Consider the following 13,997-nt stretch of genomic DNA (forward strand, 5'->3'; position numbering starts at 1 on the left):
AGAGGAGCAAATTAATGAACAATGCTTAGCAATAGGTTTCAAATCTGTTCTAAAGGACCAGCTGAGAAGCTCACAGGAATCAGGTTTCCATTCCTTTTCAATTTTTATCCTAAATGCTGAGATTGTCAAGTAGGCTGCCCATTGTAATGATGTTATTTATGATGCAGACGCCTCTCTGCCTAAAATGGAATCAAGCCAGCAACAGATTTTACATAAACCACCAAAGCATAGAAATGGTAATAATTTTCTGCCCCTGCTGCACTGGCTGAATACGAGTCACCAATCTAGAACAAAATCCTTTTAATCCGAGCCAGCCAGCTTTGCAGTTTTACCACTGCAAATTATTCTATTCTGTACTGAACTAGTAACTTGCTAGATTTGTTGTTAATTCACCAGCTGGTAGCAGAGCAGATCATCACAGAGATTGCTTTCAGTAAATGCAAAATATTGATATTTACCTGCTGATCAGAATCTGATTTGAGTACCGACCGATCCGTAATGAGTACTGCTCTGGAAATCTGTCTAGAAGTAAATATTAGATTTATGTAATTTCATAGAAAAAGAAAACAGAACTGCACAATGATTTCTGAAGAACTAATTTTTACAGTCAAGGTACCAATTAAGAAGGAACTATAGTAAATTATACAAAATACAATCTTGAGCATCGTTCAACAAAACATAAACATATTGTGGAAAACAGAAAACATAATACAAAAAACTTGTTACACAAAATATAGGAAATCACATGGAAATAAAATCTACACACAACTATTTCAGAATGACACAATCATGGCTATTACAGGTTGAAAAATAATTTTCAAATGAAGGCCTTGGTATTGAAAAGTTAATTGTGTATATAATTTCTTTTTCATAGCTTTTGAGCACTGCAATTTTTATCACTTTTTTAATACAAACTTAGAGGAGGTAGGTGCTTGGGATATACTGCAACAGCTGGCATTTGTTTTGCTTTAGAATGCTAGTGACATCCTAGTATCATGGGCTAATCCTGATGTTTCAACTTACATCTGTGTTGTTGCACGCAGAAGGAAATTGGAAAAAAATTTTAACACACACCAGCCAAAGAAATTACCAAAATTAAATATTTTCACAAATGAATTACATGCAATTAATTTTCTTGACTTTCTATGCTTTATCTGAGGGTGGGGGGAGCTTAATATATTTGGCCATTGTTTGCATCTCCTGTTACATTTTCATTTCTTTTTGCCATAGTAGCACAGATATGCCAAATGAATCAACAAGATGAGTCCATCCTATTAACTAACCGGTGAAAAGCAATCCAGACTCTGTTTCAATCTGTGTTTTCATCACCGCTCCAAAGAACCAACCACTTCAATTTTACAACTTTGTAGGTGGTCACTCAAACCAATAGCAGCATGGCTGCTAATGTTACTCAAGCATACCTATATAACTCTAGAAAAACATTATGTATGCAGAATCACTATGGAATTTATTACCATTATCTATCCAAGCATTATTACTTAAAAAGTGAGATGCACCACATTAATACACAAACTAATGATCATTAATTGAAAAGGGTAAACTTTCCACAAAAAAAAACCCAAAACAGGTAGCAACAGCAATTCAAACAAAACAGAACTAGATGTCTACTGATACCAAGTCTGTTTCTTTAAACTTAAAATTGTGAGCACAAATATATTTAGTTCTATTGAACAACATTTCCTATGATGGTGATAAGATTCTTTCATTCTACTGTCTCGGAATTAGCAAAGAAATATTTATGAAAAAGTTCAAAAGACACAATTTAAATATAACCATCAAAGTATATCACAGATTATTTCCATCAAGGCACAGGAGCTCTTAATGGCTGGCCCTGCTCAATATTCAATACTTAGATACGTTGTATTGCTAAGAAGTTAGTGGTAAATGATTGCCCATTTCCACGTGATCTTAAAACCTGCAGCAGTGTTGTGGCTCCACATGGAGAAGAAAAATGAAGAGTGACCCAAGCAAACTGCAGAGCATTTAACAACACTTCAAACTAAGATTCAGTGCCAGTGTATATTTCCTGTGTGCAGAAATCCACATAAACCAGGGCTTGACACATTTTGTTAAGATCTAGAAGCCAGCCCACAAATCTAGAAGCCAGACTTGGAACAATCTGAAGTTTTTAAATTTACTTATGCAAATTTATAAATTCTACATTCATAATATGTTCAAGGGGATGTACAGCAAGTTCATTATTACAGTATATCTGGCAATGGAGAGAGGATTTAGGCTGTGATTGCTGAGGCACCTTAGCCTCTCCCCACTGCTAATCCGCCTAAACCACAGTCTAAAGTCATTTTTCATCACCTACCCAGCCACCCTAGAGACAGCCTTGGCATCACATCCCTGTCCTCAGCAGTCTCTCTCCTCCAGTGGTGTGCTGGTAAACGTTTAACAACAGGCTCTCTCCCCGGTCCCCCTCTGCGCCCCCCCCCCCCCCCGTCCACCTCTGTGCCCCCCCCCCCCCAAATTGCAGAGCTGGTTATAGCCGGGGAGAGAGCCTGGGGGGGGGGGCAATCTAATTCATGTTTAATGTGGGATAAAATGCCATAAATAAGTAAATAAAAATAAATGTTGAGCACCTGATTCTCAAAGTGGACATATTCCAAACACTAAAATGAAAATAAAATGATTTTTTCTACCTTTGTTGTCTGGTGACTTTGTTTTTCTGATCATGCCGGCCCAGTATACGATTCTGCTATCTGTCCTCTTAACTCCATTTTCAGGGCTTCCTTTCCATTTATTTCTTTACTTTCCGCCTTTCTTCTTCATTTCTTGCCCTACATCTGTAAGTAAAAGCTGGGTCCTCTGCAGACTTGACTGTCCAGTGGATCCAGCTTCAGCCTATTTTCTCCATCCATGTGTAGTTATTCTCCTCTCTTCCTTTTCCCTCTTCTCATTCCTCACTCTTCCCTCCCCTCCATCCATGTCCAGCAACACTCCTCTGCCCCCTGCCCTGCCCTCCATGCACCCATGTCCAGCAGCAACCCTCCTCCCCCTTGCCCTCCATCCACCCATGTTCAGCGATCCTCCTCTCCCCCCTGCACTGCACCCACCCATGTCCAGCAACCCTCCTCTCCTCTCCCCTGCCCTCCATCCACCTATGCCCAGCAACCCTCCTCCCCCCTGCCCTCCATCCACCATGTCCAGCAACCCTCCTCTCCCCCCTGCCCTCCATCCACCATGTCCAGCAACCCTCCTCTCCCCCCTGCCCTCCATGCTCCATCCACCCATATCCAGCGACCCTCCTCACCCCTCCATCCACCCATGTCCAGCAACCCTTCCCTCCCCTGCCCTCCATCCACCCATGTCCAGCAACCCTCCTCTCCCCTGCCCTCCATCCACCATGTCCAGAAACCCTCCTCTACCCCCTGCCCTCCATCCACCATGTCCAGCAACCCTGCCCTCCCCCTGCCCACCATGCTCCATCCACCCATGTCCAGCGACCCTCCTCTCCCCCCTGCACTGCATCCACCCATGTCTAGCAACCCTCCTCTCCCCTCAATCCACCCATGGTAAACCAACCCTCCCCTCCATCCACCCATGTCCTGCAACCCTCCTCTCCACTGTCCTCCATCCAACCATGTCCAGCAACCCTCCCCTCCCCTGCCCTCCATCCACCATGTCCAGCAACCCTCCCCTCCCCTGCCCTCCATCCACCCATGTCCAGCAACCCTCCTCTCCCCTGCCCTCCATCCACCATGTCCAGAACCCTCCTCTACCCCCTGCCCTCCATCCACCATGTCCAGCAACCCTGCCCTCCCCCTGCCCACCATGCTCAATCCACCCATGTCCAGCGACCCTCCTCTCCCCCCTGCACTGCATCCACCCATGTCTAGCAACCCTCCTCTCCCCTCAATCCACCCATGTCCAGCAACCCTCCCCTCCATCCACCCATGTCCAGCAACCCTCCTCTCCCCTGTCCTCCATCCACCATGTCCAGCAACCCTCCTCTCCCCCCTGCCCTCCATGCTCCATCCACCCATGTCCAGCACCCTCCTCTCCCCTCCATCCACCCATGTCCAGCAACCCTCCCCTCCCCTCCCCTGCCCTCCATCCACCATGACCAGCAACCCTCCTCTCCCCCCTGCCCTCCATGCACCATGACCAGCAAACCTCCTCTCCCCCCTGCACTGCATCCACCCATGTCCAGCAACCCTCCTCTCTCCTCCATCCACCCATGTCCAGCAACCCTCGTCTCCCCCCTGCCCTCCTCCCCTTCATCTGCCTTCTTCGAGCCCCCCCCCCCCCACTGCCCCGGTCGTCCATCATCCATCTGCCCTCTGCTCCCACCCCGACAGACCTGGTTTCCTTCCTGCGCCGCTGCTGGCCTTTAAAAATTTTATTTTCCCTCGAGGCGCGCTGCTGTTGAAGCGAAGGCAGCAGGCTCAGCTGAGTTCCAACCTTCCGTTCCGTTCTCTTTCCTCGCATCATGGGTTCGCCCTCGCGCAAACAGGAAATACGACCAAAGAGGGCGGAGCCATGATGCGAGGGAAGAGAACGGAACGGAAGGCTGGAACTCAGCTGAGCCTGCTGCCTTTGCTTCAACAGCGGCGCACCTCGAGGGAAAATAAAATTTTTAAAGGCAAGCAGCGGCGCAGGAAGAAAGCCAGGTCTGTCGGGGTGGGAGCAGAGGGATGATGGACGACCGGGGCAACGGGGAAGCAGAGGTGAGCCGGCTCGCACTGCCCAACAACCGGCTCGCAAGATGCCAGTAAATTTAACAAGCGGCTCTTGCGAGCCGGCTCCAGCACACCACTGCTCTCCTCCCTCATTCACCTAAGTCGGTGATGGCGAAAATATGGTACGCGTGCCAGAGAGGGCACGCAGAGCCCTCTCCCATGGCACGCACGCCGTCGCTGGTCTGCCCATGCTCCCTCCCTCCGAACACCAGTTCGCTGCCTCCCGCCCTCCCTCCAACCCAACAAGCATCAGGCCGCCCGCCTGTCCTCCCTCCCTCCCAGCACCAGGAACTCCCTCCTCCTATGAAATTTAAAAAGCGTACCGTCCTCGGGATTAAGGCAGCGGCAGCGAAGCGCGTGTTTTTCGCTCGGTGCGCCTTCGGCCTTCCTTTTCTCTCAAGCTCTGGTCCCGCCTATGAGGGGCGGGATCAGAGCTTGAGAGACAGAAAGGAAGGCCGAAGGTGCGCCGAGCAAAGAACACGCGCTTCGCTGCACGCTGCCTTAATCCGAGGACGGTATGCTTTTTAAATTTCACAGGAGGAGGGGGGTTCCTGGTGCTGGGAGGGAGGGAGGACGGGCGGTCGGCCTGATGCTTGTTGGTTTGGAGGGAGGTCGGGAGGCAGGCCTGGTGCTGGGTGGGAGGGAGGCCTGCTGCTGCTTCTGGGTGGGAGGGAGGCCTGATGTTGGGTGCTGGGTGGGAGGGCGGCAGGCCTGGTGCTGGGTGGGAGGGAGGCCTGCTACTGGGTGCTGCTGCTGGTTGCTGGGTGGAGGGAGGCCTGATGTGGGTGCTGGGTGGGAGGGCGGCAGGCCTGGTGCTGGGTGGGTGGGAGGGAGGGAGGCTGGGTGCTGGAGGGAGGGCGGCAGGCCTGGTGCTGGGTGGGAGGGAGGCCTGATGTTGGGTGCTGGGTGGGAGGGCGGCAGGCCTGGTGCTGGGTGGGTGGGAGGGAGGGAGGCTGGGAGAGAGGGCTGCCTGGTGGTGGGTGGGTGGGAGGGAGGGAGGCTGGTTGCTGCTGGGTGCTGGGAGGGAGGGCGGCAGGCCTGGTGCTGGGTGGGAGGGAGGGAGGAAGGCTGGGTGCTGCCTGGTGCTGGGTGGGAGGGAGGCCTGATATTGGGTGCTGGGTGGGAGTGCGGCAGGCCTGGTGCTGGGTGGGAGGGCTGCCTGGTACTGGGAGGGAGGGCAGGGGGAGAGGAGGGTGGCTGGACATGGGTGGCTGGAGGGGAGAGGAGGGTTGCTGGACATGGATGTAGGGCAAGAAATGAAGAACAAAGGAGGAAAGTAAAGAAATAAATGGGAAGGAAGCCCTGGAAACGGAGTTAAGAGAACAGATAGCAGCAGAATCAGACTGGACCAATATGGATAGAAAAACAAAATCACCAGACAACAAAGGTAGAAAAAAATCATTTTATTTTCATTTTAGTATTTGGAATATGTCCAATTTGAGAATTTACATCTGCTGTCTTATTTTGCACTGGGTATACTGGAGCTGTAACAGCTTACAGAAATGATTTATAATGAAAAAAAATCATGTTATTTTTTCCTCCTATACTAGTATAATATTTTCAATGATGTCTGTTTATATGCGCCATGGCTGGTGTAGGGGGTGTGGCTATCATAGGGGTGGAGTCATATTTAGTAACCCCGCCCATAATGAGTACCGGCACTTTGCGATAAATAATTCGATTTTGGGTTGCTGTTTGGGCACTCGGTCTCTGAAAGGTTCGCCATCACTGACCTAAGTCATAACCTCTCTCAATCCCCTCCTCCTCCCTCCCCCCCAGTAATCTCTCAAAATCCCTTCTCCCCCCTTTACACAAGACAGCAGTAGCCTCTCTGAATCTCTCCTCTCCCCCCAAGCAATAGCCTTTCTCATCCCTCTTCCCCCACACCCTCCCCCTAGTAATTTCTCAATCTCTCCTCCCCTCCCCACCCTTACAGAAGCCTCCCTTAGTTCTTCTTTCCCCCTCCAAGAAAAAAATAACCACCAGATTCTTTCAATTGATCCTACCAACAGCCTTATGGGCTGCTGTTGCTCATGCTCCAAATATCCTCCAGATTAACATGGCTCCATGTGGGCTGCCTTTGCAGGATGGATCCCCCCAATTTATTCTCCAGCAAGCACACCCCTCAGTTCTCTCTCTATCCCTGCTCCATAGCTCTCTCTCTCTGCCTCCCCCCACCAGCACATGCACAGCTCTCTCTTCTCCTGCATATACCCTCATAGCTTTCTCTCAATCACCACCCCTCCCCTCCCAGTATATACCCTCTCTCACAGCTGTCTCTTGTCTCAATGACCATTATTCCATAGCCACTCCGGTGGCATACACTCCTTGCTGTTGATGTCTCCCAATGACCATACCACAAAACAGAATTTCTTATAACTCTTTCCAGCTTTCTCTCTTCCCTACCTGCACATACCTCCCTAGCTCCTACACCCTGGCACACAGACACTCGACTCTCTCCCCTCTTGCTTCATCTCCCCTGCACACAGACATCTAAGGTCTCTCTCCTTCCCCCCATTCCTGTATCAGACAAACATCTGAACACACAACAATGACCAAGGTTGCTCTATTGGATATTTCTTTTAAGCAATACTCTTTATTTAGTTCTACTCTGCAATCTTATCAATCACATAAAATGAGATATTATATTGGGCTGTATATCTACATTAATGTAATGGAAATCTATGAGTGCTGCCATAACCCACAGAAAAGATGGTAAACATATTGGGGGGGGGGGGGGGGAAATAATATATATGGCACCTAAAAATCCACAATGAAAACAATTCCACCAAAGAGTATTCTAAAAGCAGTGCTTAGATTTAGCCACGGTATATAGAACATACTTAGTTGATATCTCAGTGTCTAAAACTATGCGCCTCCATTTACACCAACGAAAATATGGCGTAAATCCCAGCAAATAGATGTAGGCGCAGAGGGCCATATTCTATAACTACGCATGTAAATTTTGGAATACCCATGAAATGCCCACTTCCCCACCCCTTTTTGTCTGCACACATTAGAAGTTAAGCACATTGTGTTACAGAATACACTTAGCAAGTTGGGCGCATAGATTCTAATTATTGCCAATTAGTGCTCATTATTGCTTGTTAAGTGCTGTTATCAATGTTAATTAGCTTGTTAAGCCAATTAAGTTATGTGTATTGTTATAGAATCCTCCTGGATTTCGTCAGAAACGGAAAGATTATCGGATTAAACTCAAAGAAGCAAAGAGGGAAATACGGCTAGCGAAAGCGCGAGCGGAAGAAAAAATGGCTAAAGATGTAAAGAGAGGTGACAAGACCTTTTTCAGATATATTGGAGAAAGAAGAAAAGACAAGGGCTAGAGCAAAGGAAGGTAGGCAGGGCCCAGTGCAATGATGGGAATGACTTGGGTGAGGGGAGGAACTTGATGATCAGACTCCCTCGGGTCGACCGAGCAAAAGAAGTCGACTACAGAATAAGAATATGTTCTCCTGAAGAAGCCAGCAAGGCGAAATGTGGCACCGCGTAGAGAACAGCTGATAATGAACATATCAGAAGACATTTTATTGCACTGATAGCACAAGCACACGAACAGCGCCAGCAGCACTGATAGAGAATTTAAGCACACAAGGACCAGCAACAAGATAAGTACTATAACGCCTCTACCATTAATTGACATGTGATTTATATCACAGATCAATATAGAATTGGACTTTACCAATTTAGGAACCGACATAAGGAACAGAGCAAAGGAAGGTAGGCAGGGTCCAGTGCAATGATGGGAATGAACGTGTAGTGCTATATGCTGGTTCTGTGGAACATGATAGCTTGGCACTTCAATACACTAAGCACTGCAAATTTAAAAATACAAAAAAATAACATAATATGAATGGATAGACTGGTATAAAGTATAAGAGTTAAAATTTAATGCCAAGAAGTGCAGAGTGATGCATTTGGGGTGTAGAAACCCAGAAGAGAGATACCGAATAGGAGGGGAGAGATTAGTAAGCTCGACTCAGGAGATAGACCTTGGGGTGTTGGTGTCGGAGGATATGAAGGTGAAGAAACAATGTGACAAGGCGACGGCCGTGGCCAGAAGGATGCTAGGCTGCATAGAGAGGGGTATAACCAGCAGAGAAAAGGAGGTGTTGATGCCCCTCTACAGGTCGTTAGTGAGGCCCCATTTGGAGTATTGTGTTCAGTTTTGGAGGCCGTATCTTGCTAAGATGTAAAAAGACTGGGAGCGGTGCAAGAAAAGCTACGAAAATGCTATGGGATTTGCGTTGCAAACCATATGAGGAGAGACTTGCTGAGCTGAACATGTATACCTTGAAGGAAAGGAGAAACAGGGGTGACATGATATAGACGTTCAAATATTTGAAAGGTATTAATCCGCAAACTAACCTTTTCCGAAGACAGGAAGGTGGTAGAACTAGAGGACATGAATTGAGGTTGAAAGGGGGCAGACTCAGGAGTAATGGCAGGAAGTGTTTTTTCATGGAGAGGGTGGTAGATACGTGGAATGCCCTCCTGGGGGAGGTGGTGGAGATGAAAATGGTAATGGAATCAAACATGCATGGCATAAACACAATCCTGTTTAGAAGGAATGGATCTATGGAATCTTAGTGGAAATTGGGTGGCGACGCCGGTATTTGGAGAGTAAAAGCGGTGCAGGGCGGTCCAGGTGTTTACGCACTATTCATGAATATACACCTATGCATTATATACTTTTTTAAAAATTAGCTTACGCCCATTACTAGTAGAATCATATGACATAACCTTAACAATGAAAACATATTTAACATTTGTATCACCACTTACCGATAACACACATTATTACAGGTTTCCTCTGATAGATAACTGTCCTCCACAATGAAATAACTGCAGGTTATTCTCTGGCCCAAAGAATCTATGACTGCTTTGCATCTATAAGAAACACATTAGAAAATAAAAGAACATTCAGTTAGCAGCTATAAATTATCTTCTTGATTTCAAATTCAAAAACTAGAAAAAAAATTCAATGTATACAGTTAAGTTTCTAAAATGTCAGCCATTCTCTTCTCATTAAAGACTGAAGACCACCAGCAACTTAGTTATATAGTTCTGTGCAAAAAGGCATGAGTGATCAATAAATAAGTAATTTCAAATCTCACTACAGCTATTGTGATCTTGAGCAAGTCACTTAACCCTCCACTTCCTCAGATTCTGAGCTCTCCAGGGACAGGGGAAAAAATACCTACTGTACTTGAATGCACACAGCTTTGATAGTTTGGATTTGCAGGTGGTATATAATAAATAAATAATAAAATAGCCGACAAGCTCTGCATTGGTACAAAGTTAACCACAACATCTTTCTGCAAGGTTTTTTTTTTTTTTTTTAACATTCAAAACAAGAAAACAGTGACTATGGCAGTTGCACAAGTTTGGACACCTTTTAGTCAGTATTTTGCAACATCTCTTTTGGCAGACATTACAGCTTCCAAATGTTTTTTGTAACAAATTCAGTCTTTCCATTTGTGCTCCCCCCCCCCCCACCCCCCCCCCCCCCCACTCTCTCATGCAGAGTTCCTCTATCTGTGAAATATTCTTAGGTTTCCTTGCATGTGATGGATGCTTGAGATCTCCCACATATTTTCAATAATATTCAAGTATGGAAAAGGCAAAGGACATTCTAAAATCGTTGTCTGTCTTTTATAGGTATTGTATGATTGATTTGCGTTATGTTTAAGATCACTGTCTTGCTGAAATACCCAACCTCTATACAGCTTGTTTTCTCAACTTTGGAATATTTGTTTCTAGTCCAAAGCACCTTGTTTCAAAAGTTTCAGACTTATCAAGGTTTTATTCTGCATACTTTAGACAATGACTTTTGTGATGAGGTCGTAAAAAAGATTCCTCTTGACAACTCTTCCATACTGATCACTGTTGCGTAAACAAATGATATACTGTGGTCAAACTACTCCAGTGTCAGCTAAGCTTTTCGGCAGGTTGTTGTAGTGATCTATGGGTTCTGTTTTGCACATCCAACCTATATTCAAGGCAGTTCTATCAGAGATTTTTATTGGTCTTCTAGATCTTGTCTTAACTTTACAGTTCCAGGTAATAACCATTTCTTTTTTCTTTTTTTATTGCAATACATTTTTTAAATTGAAATTAACACTGAACAGAGAAAGTTGTTTCTACATTTATCACAATATACACTGAACTCTGTTTCCTCTTTGTCCATACATATTCTTATAAACATAGCCCTCAACAATTATACCACAGGGTAACAACATAAGGAGGACAGACCAAAACCACACACCTCCTGGCTCCCAAATATTATTCCTCTGGACAACAGAGAAAGAAGGTGTTAAAAAAAAAGAAAAGAAGTGAACAGAACAAAAGTGTGTAATCTCTTTTTTTGTACTGGCTCCCTGAATCATCCAACAACCCCCCCGCCAAAAAAAAAAAAACCTTAAGAAGAGAGAAAGGCATATTTGTAAATTGTGAGTTAAAACAGGAGGAGTTAAAATGTGAATTTAGAAAAGGATCCCATATTCTGGAAATGAACCAAACTTCTATTTCTTTTAACATTGCTTCTGACAGTTCAAATTTCTAACTAGAAGCATTTAGAGAATTTTTATGTTCTTCTCCTATCTTAGACGAATACATTATCTTTATTTTCAAATGCTCAGATAACTGCTTTGGAAAACCCATGGTTACTGAAAAGAAACAGAACAATCACAAGCTGAAAAATTAGAAGGGTCAGAGTATTTGTTGAACTGTCTTCATCAGACCTGACTAACCGAAGGTCACATGAGTGACTACACCTTTTCGGCCTCAACTTAAAAAAAAAAAAAAACCCCAAAAAACAACCCAAACAACAGTAATGAATCAACTGGGAGTCCAACTTTTGCATCTGTCATATTCACTTTTTTTTTCATATTTTCAATCTGTTAAAACAGTAAACAGTAATTGTGCATTAAAATATGTGCAGAAAGATATCTTGTTTAACTTTATACTGTCACAATCAAAAAACAATACATTCAGAAATAATCAAAAACCAAAGTGGAATGGTCAAAAATCAGAGAAAAGACCTCAGTTAGCCTTCAAAATCAAGCCTCAAATGTTAAAGGTTATTCAGGGAACACATCAACGGTCAGAAAAACTCCAATCATGCCCCCAATCCAAAAATTACCACAGTGTATCACACTCATTATTTTTCATTCTCATTTTCCTTATCTTAAAACGGGCTTGTTTTTGCAAAATTTCAAGGCAAAAAAGTACTTAGCTGCTACAAAGCAGATGACGGGGTATTCCAATTAACTTCCTTCCTTCCAGAGTTAGCAAAACCTTCAAACACTGGCACACACACTCCCTGGCATCTCAATAGAACGCTTTTATTTTACTTCAGTAGATTCTTGACAGAGGCCCTGTTTTGCACTTGCTGCTTCAGGGAAATCAAAAGCTTAAAGCACAAACGCTGCCACTAATGCAGAGAGCGTTTCTATTGAGACACCAGGGAGTGTGTCTGCTAGTGTTTGAAGATTTTGCTAACTGTGGAAGAAGAGGAAGTTAATTGGAATACCCTTCATCTGCGTTGCAATAGCTAAGTACTTTTTGTCTTGAAATGTTGCAAAAACCTGTTAAGATCAGGAAAATGAGAATGAAAAATGAGTGTGATACACTGTGGTAATTTTTGGATTGATGGTAACGACTGGAGTTTTCTGATCACTGATGTGTTCCCTGAAGAAGCTTGATTTCAGGGGCGGAGGTCTTTTTTCCAATTTTTGTTTATTCCATTTCTTTGATTTTTGATGATTTCTGAATATATTTTTGTGGATTGCGACACTTCTGACATTCAGCCTATGTGTTTGATTGTATGATTCACATAACTTTGTACTGCAACATGCAAAGGTTGTAGCAGCTTTTTTTTTAGGGGGTCTTCTACTAACCATGGTAGTGTTTAAGCTCATGGCAGAAATCAGTTGGTGGTAAATACCAAGATGCCCATAGGAATATAATGGGCACTTGGTGTTTACCGCCAGCTGATTTCTAACGTGAGTTAAAAAGACACTACTGCAGCTTAGTAAAAGACCCCCTAAGGGATCCATTCACAAAAACCCAAAGTTTTAACCAGGGGTGCCAAAATAATTATCGGAATCTGTAATACTATAACATAATATATAGATAATAGCTCTACATAAGTATATAAGTACATAAGTATTGCCATACTGGGAAAGACCAAAGGTCCATCAAACCAGCATCCTTTTCCAGTGGCCAATCCAGGTCACAAATACCTGGCAAGATTCCAAAAAAGTACAAAACATTCTATAGTGCTTATCCCAGAAATAGTGGATTTTCCCAAGTCCATTTAATAATGGTCTATGGACTTTTCTTCAGGAAGCCGTGCAAACCTTTTTAAAACTCCGCTAAGCAACAAATTCCAGAGTTTAATTACACATTGAGTGAAGAAATATTTTCTACGATTCATTTTAAATTTACTATATTGTAGCTTCATCGCATGCCCCCCTACTCCTAATATTTTTGGAAAGCATAAACAGACGCATCACATCTACCCGTTCAACTGCACTCATTATTTTATAGACCTATATCATATCTCCCTCAGCCGCCTTTTCTCCAAGCTGAAAAGCCCCAGCCACTTTAGCCTTTCTTAACAGGGAAGTCGTCCATCCCCTTTATCATTTTCGTCGCCCTTCTCTGCACCTTTTCAAATTCCACTATATCTTTTTTGAGATGCGGCCACCAGAATTGACACAATATTTGAGGTGCAGTTGCACCATGGAGCAATACAAAGGCATTATAACATCCTCATTTTCGTTTTTCCATTCCTTTCCTAATAATACCTAACATTCTATTTACTTCTTAGATAGCCGCAGCAGCACACTGAACAGAAAGTTTCAACGTATCATCAACGACGACACCTAGATCCCTTTCATGGTCTGTGACTCCTAACGTGGAACCTTGCATGACGTAGCTATAATTCGGGTTCTTCTTTCCCACATGCATCACTTTTGCACTTGCTCACATTAAACGTCATCTGTCATTAGACGCCCAGTCTTGTAAGGTCCTCTTGTAATTTTTCACAATCCTACCGCGATTTAACGACTTTGAATAACTTTGTGTCATCAGCAAATTTAATTACCTCACTAGTTACTCCCATCTCTAGGTCATATATGAATATGCTAAAAAGCAGCGGTCTCAGCACAGACCCCTGGGGAACCCCACTAACTACCCTTCTCCATTCAGAATACTGACCATTTAACCCTATTCTCTGTTTCTATCTTTTAACCAGTTTTTAAT

At 44.3% G+C, this 13,997-nt stretch overlaps 1 protein-coding gene across 2 annotated transcripts in view; it reads right to left on the reverse strand.

Moving 5' to 3' along the window:
- The window catches only part of CHM (CHM Rab escort protein), a 243,774-nt gene that overhangs the window by 51,739 nt on the left and 178,038 nt on the right, over nt 1-13,997 (reverse strand). For both annotated transcript variants that reach the window (XM_030209030.1, XM_030209031.1), the window contains exons 10-11: nt 9,513-9,617; nt 459-522 (exon numbers count right to left, since the gene is read on the reverse strand). In XM_030209030.1, coding sequence (XP_030064890.1) covers nt 459-522; nt 9,513-9,617 — 169 coding nt within the window. The remainder of the gene's footprint in view (nt 1-458; nt 523-9,512; nt 9,618-13,997) is intronic.

This window comes from Microcaecilia unicolor, chromosome 7 (genome assembly GCF_901765095.1).
Source record: "Microcaecilia unicolor chromosome 7, aMicUni1.1, whole genome shotgun sequence".
Classification (NCBI taxonomy): domain Eukaryota; kingdom Metazoa; phylum Chordata; class Amphibia; order Gymnophiona; family Siphonopidae; genus Microcaecilia; species Microcaecilia unicolor.